The sequence below is a fragment of the Phalacrocorax carbo genome (assembly GCF_963921805.1).
Source record: "Phalacrocorax carbo chromosome W unlocalized genomic scaffold, bPhaCar2.1 SUPER_W_unloc_1, whole genome shotgun sequence".
In the NCBI taxonomy this organism is placed as follows: domain Eukaryota; kingdom Metazoa; phylum Chordata; class Aves; order Suliformes; family Phalacrocoracidae; genus Phalacrocorax; species Phalacrocorax carbo.
This window is the reverse complement of record NW_026990243.1, coordinates 2,765,044-2,777,918: the sequence shown is the minus strand read 5'-3', so window position 1 is coordinate 2,777,918 and position 12,875 is coordinate 2,765,044. Positions and strand designations below refer to the sequence as shown.

At 46.2% G+C, this 12,875-nt stretch overlaps 1 protein-coding gene across 1 annotated transcript in view; it reads right to left on the bottom strand.

Moving 5' to 3' along the window:
* Positions 1-4,691: 4,691 nt before the first annotated feature.
* The window catches only part of LOC135310816 (ubiquilin-1-like), a 140,893-nt gene continuing 132,709 nt past the window's right edge, over positions 4,692-12,875 (bottom strand). The window contains exon 11 of the mRNA XM_064439811.1: positions 4,692-5,047. Within this exon, the coding sequence (XP_064295881.1) occupies positions 4,913-5,047 (135 nt within the window). The 3' untranslated portion in view covers positions 4,692-4,912. The remainder of the gene's footprint in view (positions 5,048-12,875) is intronic.

Below are 12,875 nucleotides of genomic sequence, written 5' to 3'. Positions count from 1 at the left end.
TACGAGGAGGGTGTGCTCCGTACAAACTTCTGCCACATATGTTGTGTGCACTTGGCTTCATCTGGATCTTTGGATGACCATTGATTGTCCAGGTCACCATAAATCACCTCAAGCACGGCTAGTTCCCTTAGATACTGGATGCCTTTCTCCATGGTCATCCATTTTCCTAGGTGAAATACAATATCTTCCTTGAAGGGGTACCTTTCTCTCACAGCTGACAGGAGTCTCCTCCAGAGGCTGAGGGCTTGTTTCCCTTTTCCAATTGCTTTGTCAACGCCCCCTTCCCTAGAAAGGGATCCCAGTTGTTCAGCTTCTTTTCCCTCTAGTTCCAGGCTACTGGCCCCATTATCCCAGCATCGGAGCAGCCAGGTGACAATGTGCTCACCTGAACGACGGCTGAAATCTTCTCGCATATCTTGTGACTCACTCAAGGACAGGTATCGGGTGGTCTCCATTTCATTTATGATTCTTCCTCCTCTCATCATGATGGCCCTGCTGCTTCATCATCCCATTCTAAACGAGTTAACTTCCACTTCCAAGATTTCTTCTTGTGTATGGGGGCGACTGATACTGGCATGGGTTGATCCTCTGAGTCAGCTCCAGTACTTGTCGTGGGGGTTTGAGTAGCCACAGTATTTGTCCTGGGGGTTTGAGTGGCCGCAGTGTCTGTTGTCAGGGCTGGATTGTCTACAGTGTCAGTCACTTTGCATTTCAATCCAGAGACATTCTCTTCCCCCTGGGGGCACTGAATACTGTTGAGCAGGGCTCGGTACACATGGGCCAGGCCCCAGCACGTTGCAGTTATCTGTGTCTCTCTGGAGTTCCCAGCATAACAACATACTTCCTCCAAATATTCTACTAGTTTTTCAGGATTCTGCACTTGTTCAGGGGTGAAGCTCCAAAACACTGGGGGTGCCCACTGCCCTAGGTATTTGCCCATGCTATTCCGCATGCCCTGCCACTCATAACTATCAAGCCTTGGGGCAGATTTCTGGGTGATATTCTTAAGTTGCTTAGTCAAAACCAAAACAACATGCCCCAAAACTAACAATAAGTGCACCTTAACCACCCAAGGATGTTCAAGATACATAAAGGTTGTTGTAACAAAGGCACAGACATCATAGAACAAAGTTGCAAAGGTATTATTCTGTATTTCCTCCATATAAAATCTCTCAGAGGAGGAGGTATAATTGCTAATTGCCTCAACAAGGTGGTATCCAAAGTACAGTAACGGTTTTAGCAAAAACCCCAAATACCAGATAAAATACCAGATAAAACTGAAAACCAGGCAAAACACAGCAGACTAAACAAACACCAATCTTCAACACAAACTGCAAGAACAAGAACATGGTGCTGTGACCAGCAGCTGTTATTATCTCGAACCCTCGAGCCCCACATTGGGCGCCGTAAAAGACTGTTATGGTTTAGCCAGCAACTCAGACCCGCACAGTTGCTCACTCACTCCCCCACCGGTGGGACAGAGTAGAGAATCAGAAGGGTAACGCTCGTGGGTTGAGATAAGAACAGTTTAATAATTAAAATAAAACAACAACAACAACAACAGAAATGCAGTGGAAAGGAAAACAATGAGATGTGCGAAACCCGTGCAGGAGGAGAGCAGGGGAAGGGGAACAAACCACCGAAAGAAACCGCACGTGATGCAGCCGCCCGCTGACCCAACACCACCAGTCCCCAACAGTCTGCAAGCTGCAACTCCCCCCCACGTGCCAACCACCCCTATTAATATACTGGTCATGGCATCACATGGTATGGAATGAACATGCCATTGGCCAGTTGGGGTCAGCTGCCCCAGCCATGGCCCTGCCCCCCCAGCCTCCCACCCACGTGGCAGAGCATGGGAAGCTGGAAAGGTCCCTGACCACCACAGGCACTACAGTGAAGAGAATTAACCCCTTCTCAGCCAAAACCAGCACAGAAGGGCCTGACAAACATGTAGCAATGGTGTGCCCATTTGTATTAGCAACACCAATTACATTATGGGGACGGGACTGTATGTGTCAGTGGGGAGTGCAAATTTGGTCAAATTTATCCTGAGGGCCACTGCGGCGCAAGCCACCTTAGAATTGACATGGACAACACAAATTCCGGTATGGGTGGAACAGTGGCCCCTGCCTGTTGTCAAATTGTGCCATTTACATGAATTAGTTGACAAACAATTACATGCAGGGAACACGGTACCTACCACTAGTCCATGGAATTCACCTGTGTTTGTAATTCAGAAGAAAAGTGATAAATGGCGACTCTTACATGACCTAAGGAAAATTAATGCTGTAATGGAGGATATGGGTGTGCTACAACCAGGTATGCTGTCACCTGCCATGATCCCCCGCAATTGGCATCTTACTTTTATTGATTTAAAAGTCTGTTTCTTTACAATTCCTTTGCATCCTAACGATGGCCCTAAATTTGCGTTTTCAGTCCCTTCCATTAATATTAGTGAGCCCCACAAATGCTATCATTGGGTAGTGTTGCCACAAGGCATGAAAAATAGCCCTACGATATGGCAATGGTTTGTAGCGAAAGCCTTATCCCCAGTACATGAACAATTTGCTGAAGCACTTATCTATCACTATATGGATAATATCCTTACAGCCGCAGAATCTGATGAATATGTGCAAATGACCTTAGCGTTTGCATCCCACCAAATAAAGCAGGCCAGTCTGCAAATTGCACAAGAGAAGATTCAACAGGCGAGCCGAGCCCATGGCAGTATTTAGGGTGGAGAATAACAGAACAAAAAATCAGGCCACAACATGTAAAAATCCAAACTAATGTCAAGACACTTCATGATTTACAAAAACTCTTAGGTACTATTAATTGGGTTTGACCTCTGTTAGGTATTAGAAATCATGAATTAAGCCCTTGATTTTCTCTATTGAAAGGCAACCCTGATCTTTTATCACCTCGTGTTTCAGCCCCTGAAGCGATGGTGGCACTTACAAAGGTTTCTGACGCTATCACTTCGCATCAAGCAGCTTGCGTCTGTCCTGATCTACCCTTTCAACTAGTCATCTTGAATCCATCTACCCAGCCATATGCACTGCTTTATCAGTGGGATGTAACACGCAATGACCCCTTAGTGATAATCGAATGGATATTTCTTGCTAATCAGTTACATAAGTCCATCGTGACGCATCCTGAAAGCTTTGCCCTGCTAATTATGAAAGGACAACAATGACTCAGAGTATTAGCAGGACAAGATATTGCCAGAATCATTGTACCAGTGTCGTCACATATGTTACAGTACTTGATGCAAACTTCTCTAGACTTTCAAATGGCTTTAGTAGACTTTCCTGGTCAGCTAGATAATCATAACCCGAGCCAGAAGTTGATCCAACATTACTTTATATTATATGAAACCCCAAACAGAAGCCATATACCTCTATCGGCCCTCACCGTATTTACTGATGGATCAGGTCGAACCGGCTGGGCAGTTATTGTATGGAAAGATCCATGTACTCAAACTTGGTTGTCAGATATCAGCCATGCTGATGGTTCTCCACAAATTGTGGAACTTGCTGCAGTAGTCTGAGCTTTTCAGCTTTGGCAAGAACCCCTCAATATTGTAACAGACTCAGCTTATGTAGCTGGGCTAGGATCTCGTTTAGAAAATGCATGTTTGCGGGATATTTCTCATCCGCTATTATTCCACTATCTATTCCAGCTGTCCCGTCTTTTGAATGACAGAAAAGAACCTTATTTTATTATGCATATTAGAGCGCATACAACTCTCCCCGGCCCTTTGGTTGAAGGTAACCGGCGAGCAGATGCTCGGACCATGCCTGTTCAAGTACTTCCCAATATGATGGAACAAGCCCGGATTTCCCATGCGGCTTTTTCACCAAAAATGCGAAAGCATTACCAAAAATGTTTTCTTTGATGTCTGTACAAGCCCGTGACATTATTAGTGCTTGTCCAGACTGCCAACGCTTCTTTAGCACAACATCACGCGCAGGCATTAATCCTAGGGGACTGACTGCCTTAGAATGATGCCAAACAGATGTTACCCATTTTCCAACATTTGGTCACTTGACATATATTCACGTTTCTGTTGATACCTTCTCAGGAGCAATTTTCGCTTCTTGTCATGCCAGAGAAAGAGCCCGAGATGTAATCAAACACTTTACCTGTGCCTTGCATCCTTAGGTATCCTACGTATAATTAAGACTGATAATGGCCCAGCCTATATTTCACATTGTCTACTAACCTTTTTTCAAGATTGGGGGGTGAAACACATCACAGGTATTCCTCATTCCCCCACAGGGCAAGCCATCATTGAATGAGCACATAACACCTTAAAACGCATGTTGTTACAACAAAGCGAGGGAGCTGGAACCTTAACTCCACAAGAGCATTTAGCAAAAGCACTGTATGTCCTTAACTTTTTGAATTTTTTCCGATACAAGTCCCCCCATTAGCCGACACTATCTCTCTCTGTAAACAGACCAGCAGAGCATTGAAGGAAAGGTGCAGGTCCTCATACAAAATTTAGAATCCGGGATAATGGAGGGTCCCTTCCCCCAGTAACATGGGGGAGAGGTTATGCTTGTGTCTCCACAGGGTCAGGACCTCGCTGGATCCCAGCCTGTTGTGTCCAGCCGTATTGGTATCAACCCTCAACAGAAAATTCCGCATCGGAAGAATCAAACCCTACTGAAGGAAAATAAAGATGCTCTGTTTGTTGATTGTATGTATAATCTGTTCATGTAACGGGGTATGTTCTTGGCCAGGGTTACCCAAGCTTCGGCTTTGCTTGTGCATGAATACAGTGTCTGTGTCGTGAATTGCCACAGCTATCCCCTACCTACCCACGCTCTGCAGCACGAGGTATGGCGAAACATTAGCTGGCTGTTTCCATAGCTGTTCTTGTGCATGTGCAAACAAAGAAGGTTTAAACTGGTGGAGGTATTTGCAGGGACACGTCAGTGCCAGGAGAGGCTAAATGGAGTTGAAGCTGGGCTTGCATCGTTTGGATACACTTCAGTACCAAGATTTCATCCAGCTTGGTCACAATGTTCTGAAAATCCTGGTGAGGAAGACAAAAGGAAAGTTTTGGGAACAACACTAGCAGCAGGTTGGAGAAAATCAGCATATTTTATGCACTGCAGCAGTACATAAAAGCATGTTTTCCATTCTTCAGTATAGTAGATTAAATCAGTGTTTCCTTATTAAAGTCCTGACCCTCACAGACAAAGGTCAGTGCTTCTAAATATTGGGGTTAATGTACTCTGTCAGTTTTATCTCTTGGTGAAATTACAGCTAATACAGTGGTTTAAAAATAAAAATGTATAAAGCACCTGTCATCACCCTTCTACACAGGTTAGTTTTTCAAAGGTTTGGTATAAGGACTGGTCATCTGACATGCAGTTTTACAATGTACTGAACTCTGTTACTGACACCACTCGTGTTGGATCTAGCAATCATGAAAATAAGTGGTGAGTTGAGCCTCTCATTGATCAGACATAATAGCCCATTCTTGGGAGACAGAAGGGATTATTTCACATCAGGTCACAGGGCCAGTCCAACTCCTGCATGGCTACAGGTCTGCTAGATCTGACATGAGAAATATCAGCAGTGTATATAGCCTTGGCCAAGGGGAACTCTACCTTCCATAGCAACCTGCCACACAGATAAAGTGTGTTATGAAACTGTGATTAATACTGAAATGGAAGCAGGTATTTTTAAGTAGGACTTGTATTAATAAGGGAGCACTCAGACTTGCTCTGCTCTCCAGCTGAGAGCAGTGTTTGGTGCCTTTGTTCACAGGTCAGTGTCTAAGAAGCTGGGAGGTTTCAGCATCCTCAGGGCTAGGGACTTCAACTGCTACCACATGAAAATCAATCATTCAAAAGCTTATTTGGCAGGACTCCTGATATCTCATGTACTGTATCTTAGTCTTGCAGGGACATCAGGACTGTAATGAAGACCAGTCCAGCTGCTGTGGCATATTTTCCTTAAGCACTTTAAATACTGCTTGGTTCAGTATGTGCCTTGTCTTGGCAGGAGTCTCTTCTGCAGCCAAAGTTTCAAGGCTGGAAAAGTTGCAACCATGTGAAAGTGGAAGGAGAGAAACTGTAGGGGCAATGGGCAAAAGTTGGAACATAGGAGGTTCCACTTAAATATGAGAATAAACTTCTTTACTGTGAGGGTGACAGAGCAGTGGAACAGGCTGCCCAGAGAGGCTGTGGCGTCTCCTTCCCTGGAGACATTCAAAACCCACCTGGATGTGTTCCTGTGCCCCCTGCTCTGGGTGTGCCTGCTCAATCAGGGGGGTTGGACAAGATGATCTCCAGAGGTCCCTTTCAACCCCTACCATTCTGTGATCCTGTGATATGGGATATGATATGATTCTATCTCCCAGGTCATTAGCGATAGAATGAGAGGAAATGGCTTCAAGTTGCATCAGGGGAGGTTTAGACTGGATATTAGGGAAAATTTCTTCACTGCAAGAGTGGTCAGGCATTGGAACAGGCTGCCCAGAGGGGTGGGGGAGTCACCATCCCTAGAGGTATTTAAAAGATGTGTAGACACAGCACTTCAGGGCATGGCTTAGGACACATGGTAGTGTTGGGTTGATGGTTGGACTTTATGATCCTAGAGGTCTTTTCCAACCTTAATGATTCTATGATTCTAAGTCCAAGTGAATTTCATTGCCCAAAGAAAGGTCATGCTGTGAAATAACACTACAGGATATAAGTTATTCACATGCTGCTGAGAGACCTGGCAAGCTTGCAATAATTCTGCTAGCCAGAAAATGATTGCTTGCTGCAAGGGGCAAATAAAGGGGGGTGGGGGGTGGGTGGGCTGGTGTCCAATGACCAACAGACTTAGGAAGAACAATCTCAAAAGATTAAAAAAAAAAAGAATAAAAAAATAAAAGATTGCTTTGTTTTACTGCATTTTCTGCAACAAAACTAATAAAATTTATGGCTCTTGTGCTGCTTTGTGAACTTCTATGTGTTATCTGGTAACATGTCACATGCAACTGGAAATCACAGCAAATAAACCACATGGTGACACCATTCTGAAATCCCTGAGGCAAGAGTCCCTGTAGCTGTACTTCAGATCTGAACTGTGATAGGAATGAAAATGGTTTGATAATGTAATGCAGTAATGGAGTTTGGCTTTATTGATAAGATGAGGGAATTGGGAAGGCAGGAGGTTCTCACTGGGAAATGTTAATAAGCTGGGTGAGAGATGAAACTTCTCACACAGCTGTAACATGCATCTATCTGGATGCAGGAGAAACAGAAAACTGATTGCCTGGCTAGCAGTGGGTACATGTAGGTGCCAGTCTTTAGGTCTAGCCTATACTACTGTCATCCAAGACAAGGATAAGCCAAGAAACACTTGAGTGACAAAAGTCAAGAACCTGTGAGGGCGCAAGTCACGGTGGTTAGAGCACTGGGGTGAGTGGGGCCAGGGGTTGGCACATCTGCAGTGCGATAGGCAAGGGACTCCCAGAAGGAAGAGGCAATATACCACTGTTGTGGTTTAGCTGGCAACTCAGCCCCACACAGCTGCTTGCTCGCTCCCCCACCAGTGGGACGGGGGAGAGAATCAGAAGGGTAAAAGTGAGAAAACTCATGGGTTGAGGTAAGAGCAGTTTAATAATTAAAATAAAACAATAATAACAGCAACAATAATGCAATGGAAAGAAAAAAAATGAGAGAGACGTGAAATCCAGGGCATGCGGGGGGGAAATGAACAACCAAAACAAACAGCATGTGATGCAGCCACTCACCACATGCCCATCCAACAGGCCCAGAACCACAACCACCCCCCCACAACACATCAACTGCCCCCATTAATGTACTGGTCATGGTGTCACATGGTATGGAATGAACATCCCATTGGCCAGTTGGGGTCAGCTGTCTTGGCTGTGGCCCTGCCCCTCCCAGCCTCTTGCCCACGTGGCAGAGCCTGGGAAGCTGGAAAGGTCCCTGACTACTACAGGCACTACTTAGCAACACTGAGCTGCTACTTAACAGCAACTAAAGCATCAGTGTGCCACTGGCACTTTACCAGCTACAGCGAAGAGAATTAACCATTTCTCAGCCAAAACCAGCACAATACCATCCGTGGTCTGCCTGATTGCACAGCACGTTTCACATTCGTGGATAACCTGCGCAATAGCGTCCATGGTCAAGTCCACCCCTCGATCACGAGCCCACCTGTATGTTGCATCTCTCCCTTGATAGCCTGAGGTGTCATGGGCCCACCGAGCTAGAAATAGTTCACCCTTATGTTGCCAGTCCAGATCCACCTCAGCCACTTCAATCTTGGCAGCCTGATCCACCTGCTGGTTGTTTCAGTGTTCTTCAGTGGCCCGACTCTTGGGGACATGAGCATCCACATGACATACTTTCACAACCAGGTTCTCTACCCGGGCAGCAATATCTTGCCACAATGCGGCAGCCCAGATGGGTTTGCCTCTGCATTGCCAGTTGCTCTGCTTCCATTGCTGTAACCACCCCCCAGGGAATGAAGAAAGTTCTTTATACTGCTTTAAAATGATAATGCCACCTCTAAAACCTGATAAAGACTGTATGAGCAAAACATACAGTTAGTCCATATCTATTTTGTATTGAAGAACCTGAAGTGTTTCAGAAGTGTCACTGTCCAGAAAGGTGATGGATATTCTCATATCTCACTGAAGCCTTGAGGAAAGATCAGTGAGGTTCAGTGTTTAAGGATCTATTGCCATCATTATCCTTTTAAACATATTTTTATTTACAGGTGAATATTTGCTAGTAGTCCTTTGAACAAAGATAATTATATATAAAGTTGTGTTGTGGTTTAACACCAGCCAGCAACTAAGCACCACACAGCTGCTCACCCTCCCCCCCAGTGGGATGGGGGAGAGAACTGGAAAGGCAAAAGAAAGAAAACTCGTGGGTTGACATAAGAACAGTTCATTAATTGAAATTATAATATAATAATAATAATTTTAAAAATTGTAGTGAAAAGGAAAACAACAAAAAGAAAGAAAAAGAGAGAGAGGAACAAAACCCAGGAAAACCAAGTGATGCAACTGCTCACCACCTGGTGACCAATGCCCAGCCAGTCTCCGAGCAGCAACTGCTGCCCCTCAGCCAACTCCTCCCAGTTAATATACTGAGCATGACATCACATGATATGGAATATCCCTTTGGTCAGTTTGAATCCGCTCTCTTAGCTGTGCCCCCTCCCCTCCCAGCTTCTTGTGCACCTGGCAGAGCACGGGAAGCTGGAAAAGTCCTTGACTAGTACGAGCACTACCCGGCAACAACCAAAACATCGGTGTGTTATCAACATTGTTTTCATACTAAGGCCAGAGCACAGCACTAGGCCAGCTGCAGTGAAGAAAATTAACTCTATCCCAACTAAAACCAGGAAAAAGTTGCTATTTTAATAAATAAGGACGATAAAGGTTTACCCCTTCAGTTCATTTTATGAACAATCCTCCCCAAACTAATAGGACTGAGATAAGTAAATGTGTAGATATCACTCAAAAGACGTATACCAATAAAAAAAATCACTTATACTGTGTAGCTGTACGCTTCTACGGGAGAACTTATCTTGGGCCGCATACCTCCGGGACACAGGGCTCTACCCACCCTGGGGACAGTGATGCACAGACATCAATATGATGGATACAAAATGTCCGTCTATTTGGCTGCGTCACACGCTTATATAGCTCTTGCGCTTCCTGTTCCTGCCACTCCTATGGGGAGGAGTCTATCTTTCCGTCACATCCCGTAATCTTCCGGTCGCCGATCCCTGTCTATTCCCCTACATCTCCCCCTCCCCATGCTACTAAAATTCTACAAAGCTACTTGCGGAAGCGGATACATATTGCGGTCAGGTCTATATTCATGTAACGCTCGCAGGCGCTCTTTGATTTGTCTTATAACACAGCATAACAATGGTAGCCCACAAGTAACCATGATTGCTACACACAACAAGATCCCCCCAATTATTACTATCCAGTTCCAGTTTATATCTCTCTTTTGCCGCCCTTTCCCAGTGTCGCTCTCGTTGCAATACTGCTTGCGATCTTGTCAAGGAGCTCATTTCTTTTCCCAATGGTACGGCTAGCATGAGGATCCATGTCAGCAGACCCTGCAAGAGACAACTCAGAAAGGGATTATTCATTGTACATCCTTGCACAGTTCTGCTTTCACACACTTTGCAGGCACCCATTCTATGCGCCCCTCATTCTCAACCGCGGCGTAGCCCCTCCCCAGGCATCTCAGTTTCCATCCTCTCTCCCATTGCTCACTGCCTGGGAACCTTACTCGTACCTGCGGATAGCGCTCGCCTGCTTGAGCTTTGCCAAAGTGCTTCTCCACTGCTGTAACTTGCTCCTGCCCGCGAATATAATGCACGCATTAAAATAGTTTGCTGAGCTGCTATGGGTACAGCTCCCTTATACCCCTCCCCCTCCCCAAGCTGTATTATTTTTGCTTTCAAGGTGCGATGAGCGCGTTCTACTATTGCCTGCCCTGTGCTATTGTAAGCAATGCCGTGTTTTAATACAATATTCCAAGTTTTACACCATTCTTGGGTACTTCGAGCCCGAAAGCATGGTCCATTATCTGTTTTTATCTCGGTAGGCTTTCCAAGCCACGCCATCAGCGTGGTCCAATGCGTAGTCAAGTGCGTTGCGGTCTGCTTCCGATGTTGAGTAGCCATGATGACTCCACTATATGTATCAACTGTAATTGCCAGGTGCCTTCCGGGGGCCAACTGTGGGCATTCAGTAAAGTCAGTCTGCCAGATAGAATTTGCTTCCAGTCCTCGAGGGTTGACTCCTGCCTCCCACAGTGGCGAGTGCTGACAGTAAGGACAGGTGGCTACTACTTCTCTTGCTGCTCTTATTGAGATGCCACACTCCTTTGCCAAGGCTTTAGCACCCAGGTGCAGTTGTTCATGTAGTTTCTTTGCCTCCGCCAAGGTCCAGACTCCCGCGGCTGCCTCATCAGCCATGCGATTCCCCTCAATCAGTGGTCCAGGCCCCGTCTGATGACTGCGAATGTGAATTACTGTCACCGTTGCTCCTCGCTGTGATAAAGCAATCTCTAGCATCAAGGCAATTTCCGTGTGTGGTACACCCTCTCGTTTCATGGACATGACTAATTTATACACATATAAGGAGTCTGTGCACACATTTATATGCCGATCTATATCCTTTCGCAGGGCCATCTCTAGCGCTTTCACCTCCAGCCACTGCACACTTTTACCTTGCTCCTCATACGTCTGGCGCATCCAACTATTTTCTTCTTTCCACACTACCGCCGCTCTGTTCGTCTTCGAGGAAGCGTCTGTGAAATATGTTGGTCCTGGGTGAGGGGTATCCAGAACTCTACTATCCACACTCAAATCCACCACTTTGGCTGTCTCGGCCCACCTCTGTACCGTGCCTGTGACGATTTTCCCTGGGTATGAGTATACTGCCAATTGTATATCCTCTTCAGTCTCTACCACCTTCTGCCATTTCTCCCCATTCCACGGCACTGTCAGCTTATCTGGCTCTTTCCCAAAAATTACCTTGCTTTCCCGTCGCAGCCGCCAAATCATTCTTTCAGCTACCTTGACTTTTGTGGAGAATGCATCGTTGGGAACCTTCTGATATACCCATCGCAGTGGTTTTTCTTCCCCTGTCCGTATTTGATATAGCAATCCTAACCCTCCACTGGCGGTCAGAATCCAACCTGCAATTAATTCCTCCTGGGGGTCCCACCGCCATACTCCTTCCTTTTGCATTTGACGTTCTATCATCTGCAACTGCTGGACTGCCTCAGCGTCTAAACTCCTGGGCTCCCATGGGTTGGTCCCTTTCAGCAACGCATAGAAAGGTTGCATCTCCTCACCGGTGACGCGCACGAATGTCCGCAACCACTGCAGTGCTCCTACCAGCTTCTGGACATCGTGTAAATTTTTAACCTTAGGTGTAAGTTTAATAGGCTGAGCTTGTATGCAATCCCCTTCTATTCTAGCACCCAGAAATCCACACACTGGTCCTCGCTGTACCTTTGCCTCAGCTACCTTGAGGCCCTGTCCCGCAAGGCCCCTTTGGGTGTCTGAAAAGACTTGTTCACACAGCGCCTCGGTGGGCGCAGCTATGAGGACGTCATCCATGTAGTGGATCATGTAGATTTTGTCCTGATACTGCTGCCTTACTTGCCGCAATGCAGAAGCCACATACCTCTGGCAAATTGCTGGAGAATTTTTCATCCCCTGCGGAAGTACTGTCCACTGCCATCTACTACCTGGTTCTGTGCGGTTCACTGCAGGCAGAGTAAAGGCAAATCTCTTTCTATCATCTGGATGTAGCGGAATGCTGAAGAAGCAGTCTTTGATATCTAAAACAATGACTTGCCATCCTCTTGGGACAGCACTCAGATCTGGTAGGCCAGGTTGGAGAGGCCCCATGTCCTCCATTTGCTGATTTACTGCTCTAAGATCATGCAGCATCCTCCACTGGTTTTTATCTTTCTTTTTTATAGCAAATATAGGGGTGTTCCACAGGCTCATCGAGGGCTCTAGGTGTCCCGCTTTTTGCTTTCGTTTTTCTATAGCTCTTACAGCCTCTATTTTCTCTGTTGTCAGGGGCCACTGCTCCACCCAGACGGGCTGTTCGGTTTTCCACACTAACTTGTGCTGATGAAGCCCCTCTGAGGCAGTGGCCCTTATGCTAAATTTTTCAACCCGATCCCCATCTGGGCAAGGGCGTCTCGCCCCAACAAGCGGCTTGCTACCCCATCTGCTACTAGTATGGTCACTACGGCCGTGAGGAGCTTCCCTGCGTCCTCGTCCATGACTTCGAGTTTCACAGGGCAAGTACTTGTTCTCGTCTGTTGTTCTCCTCC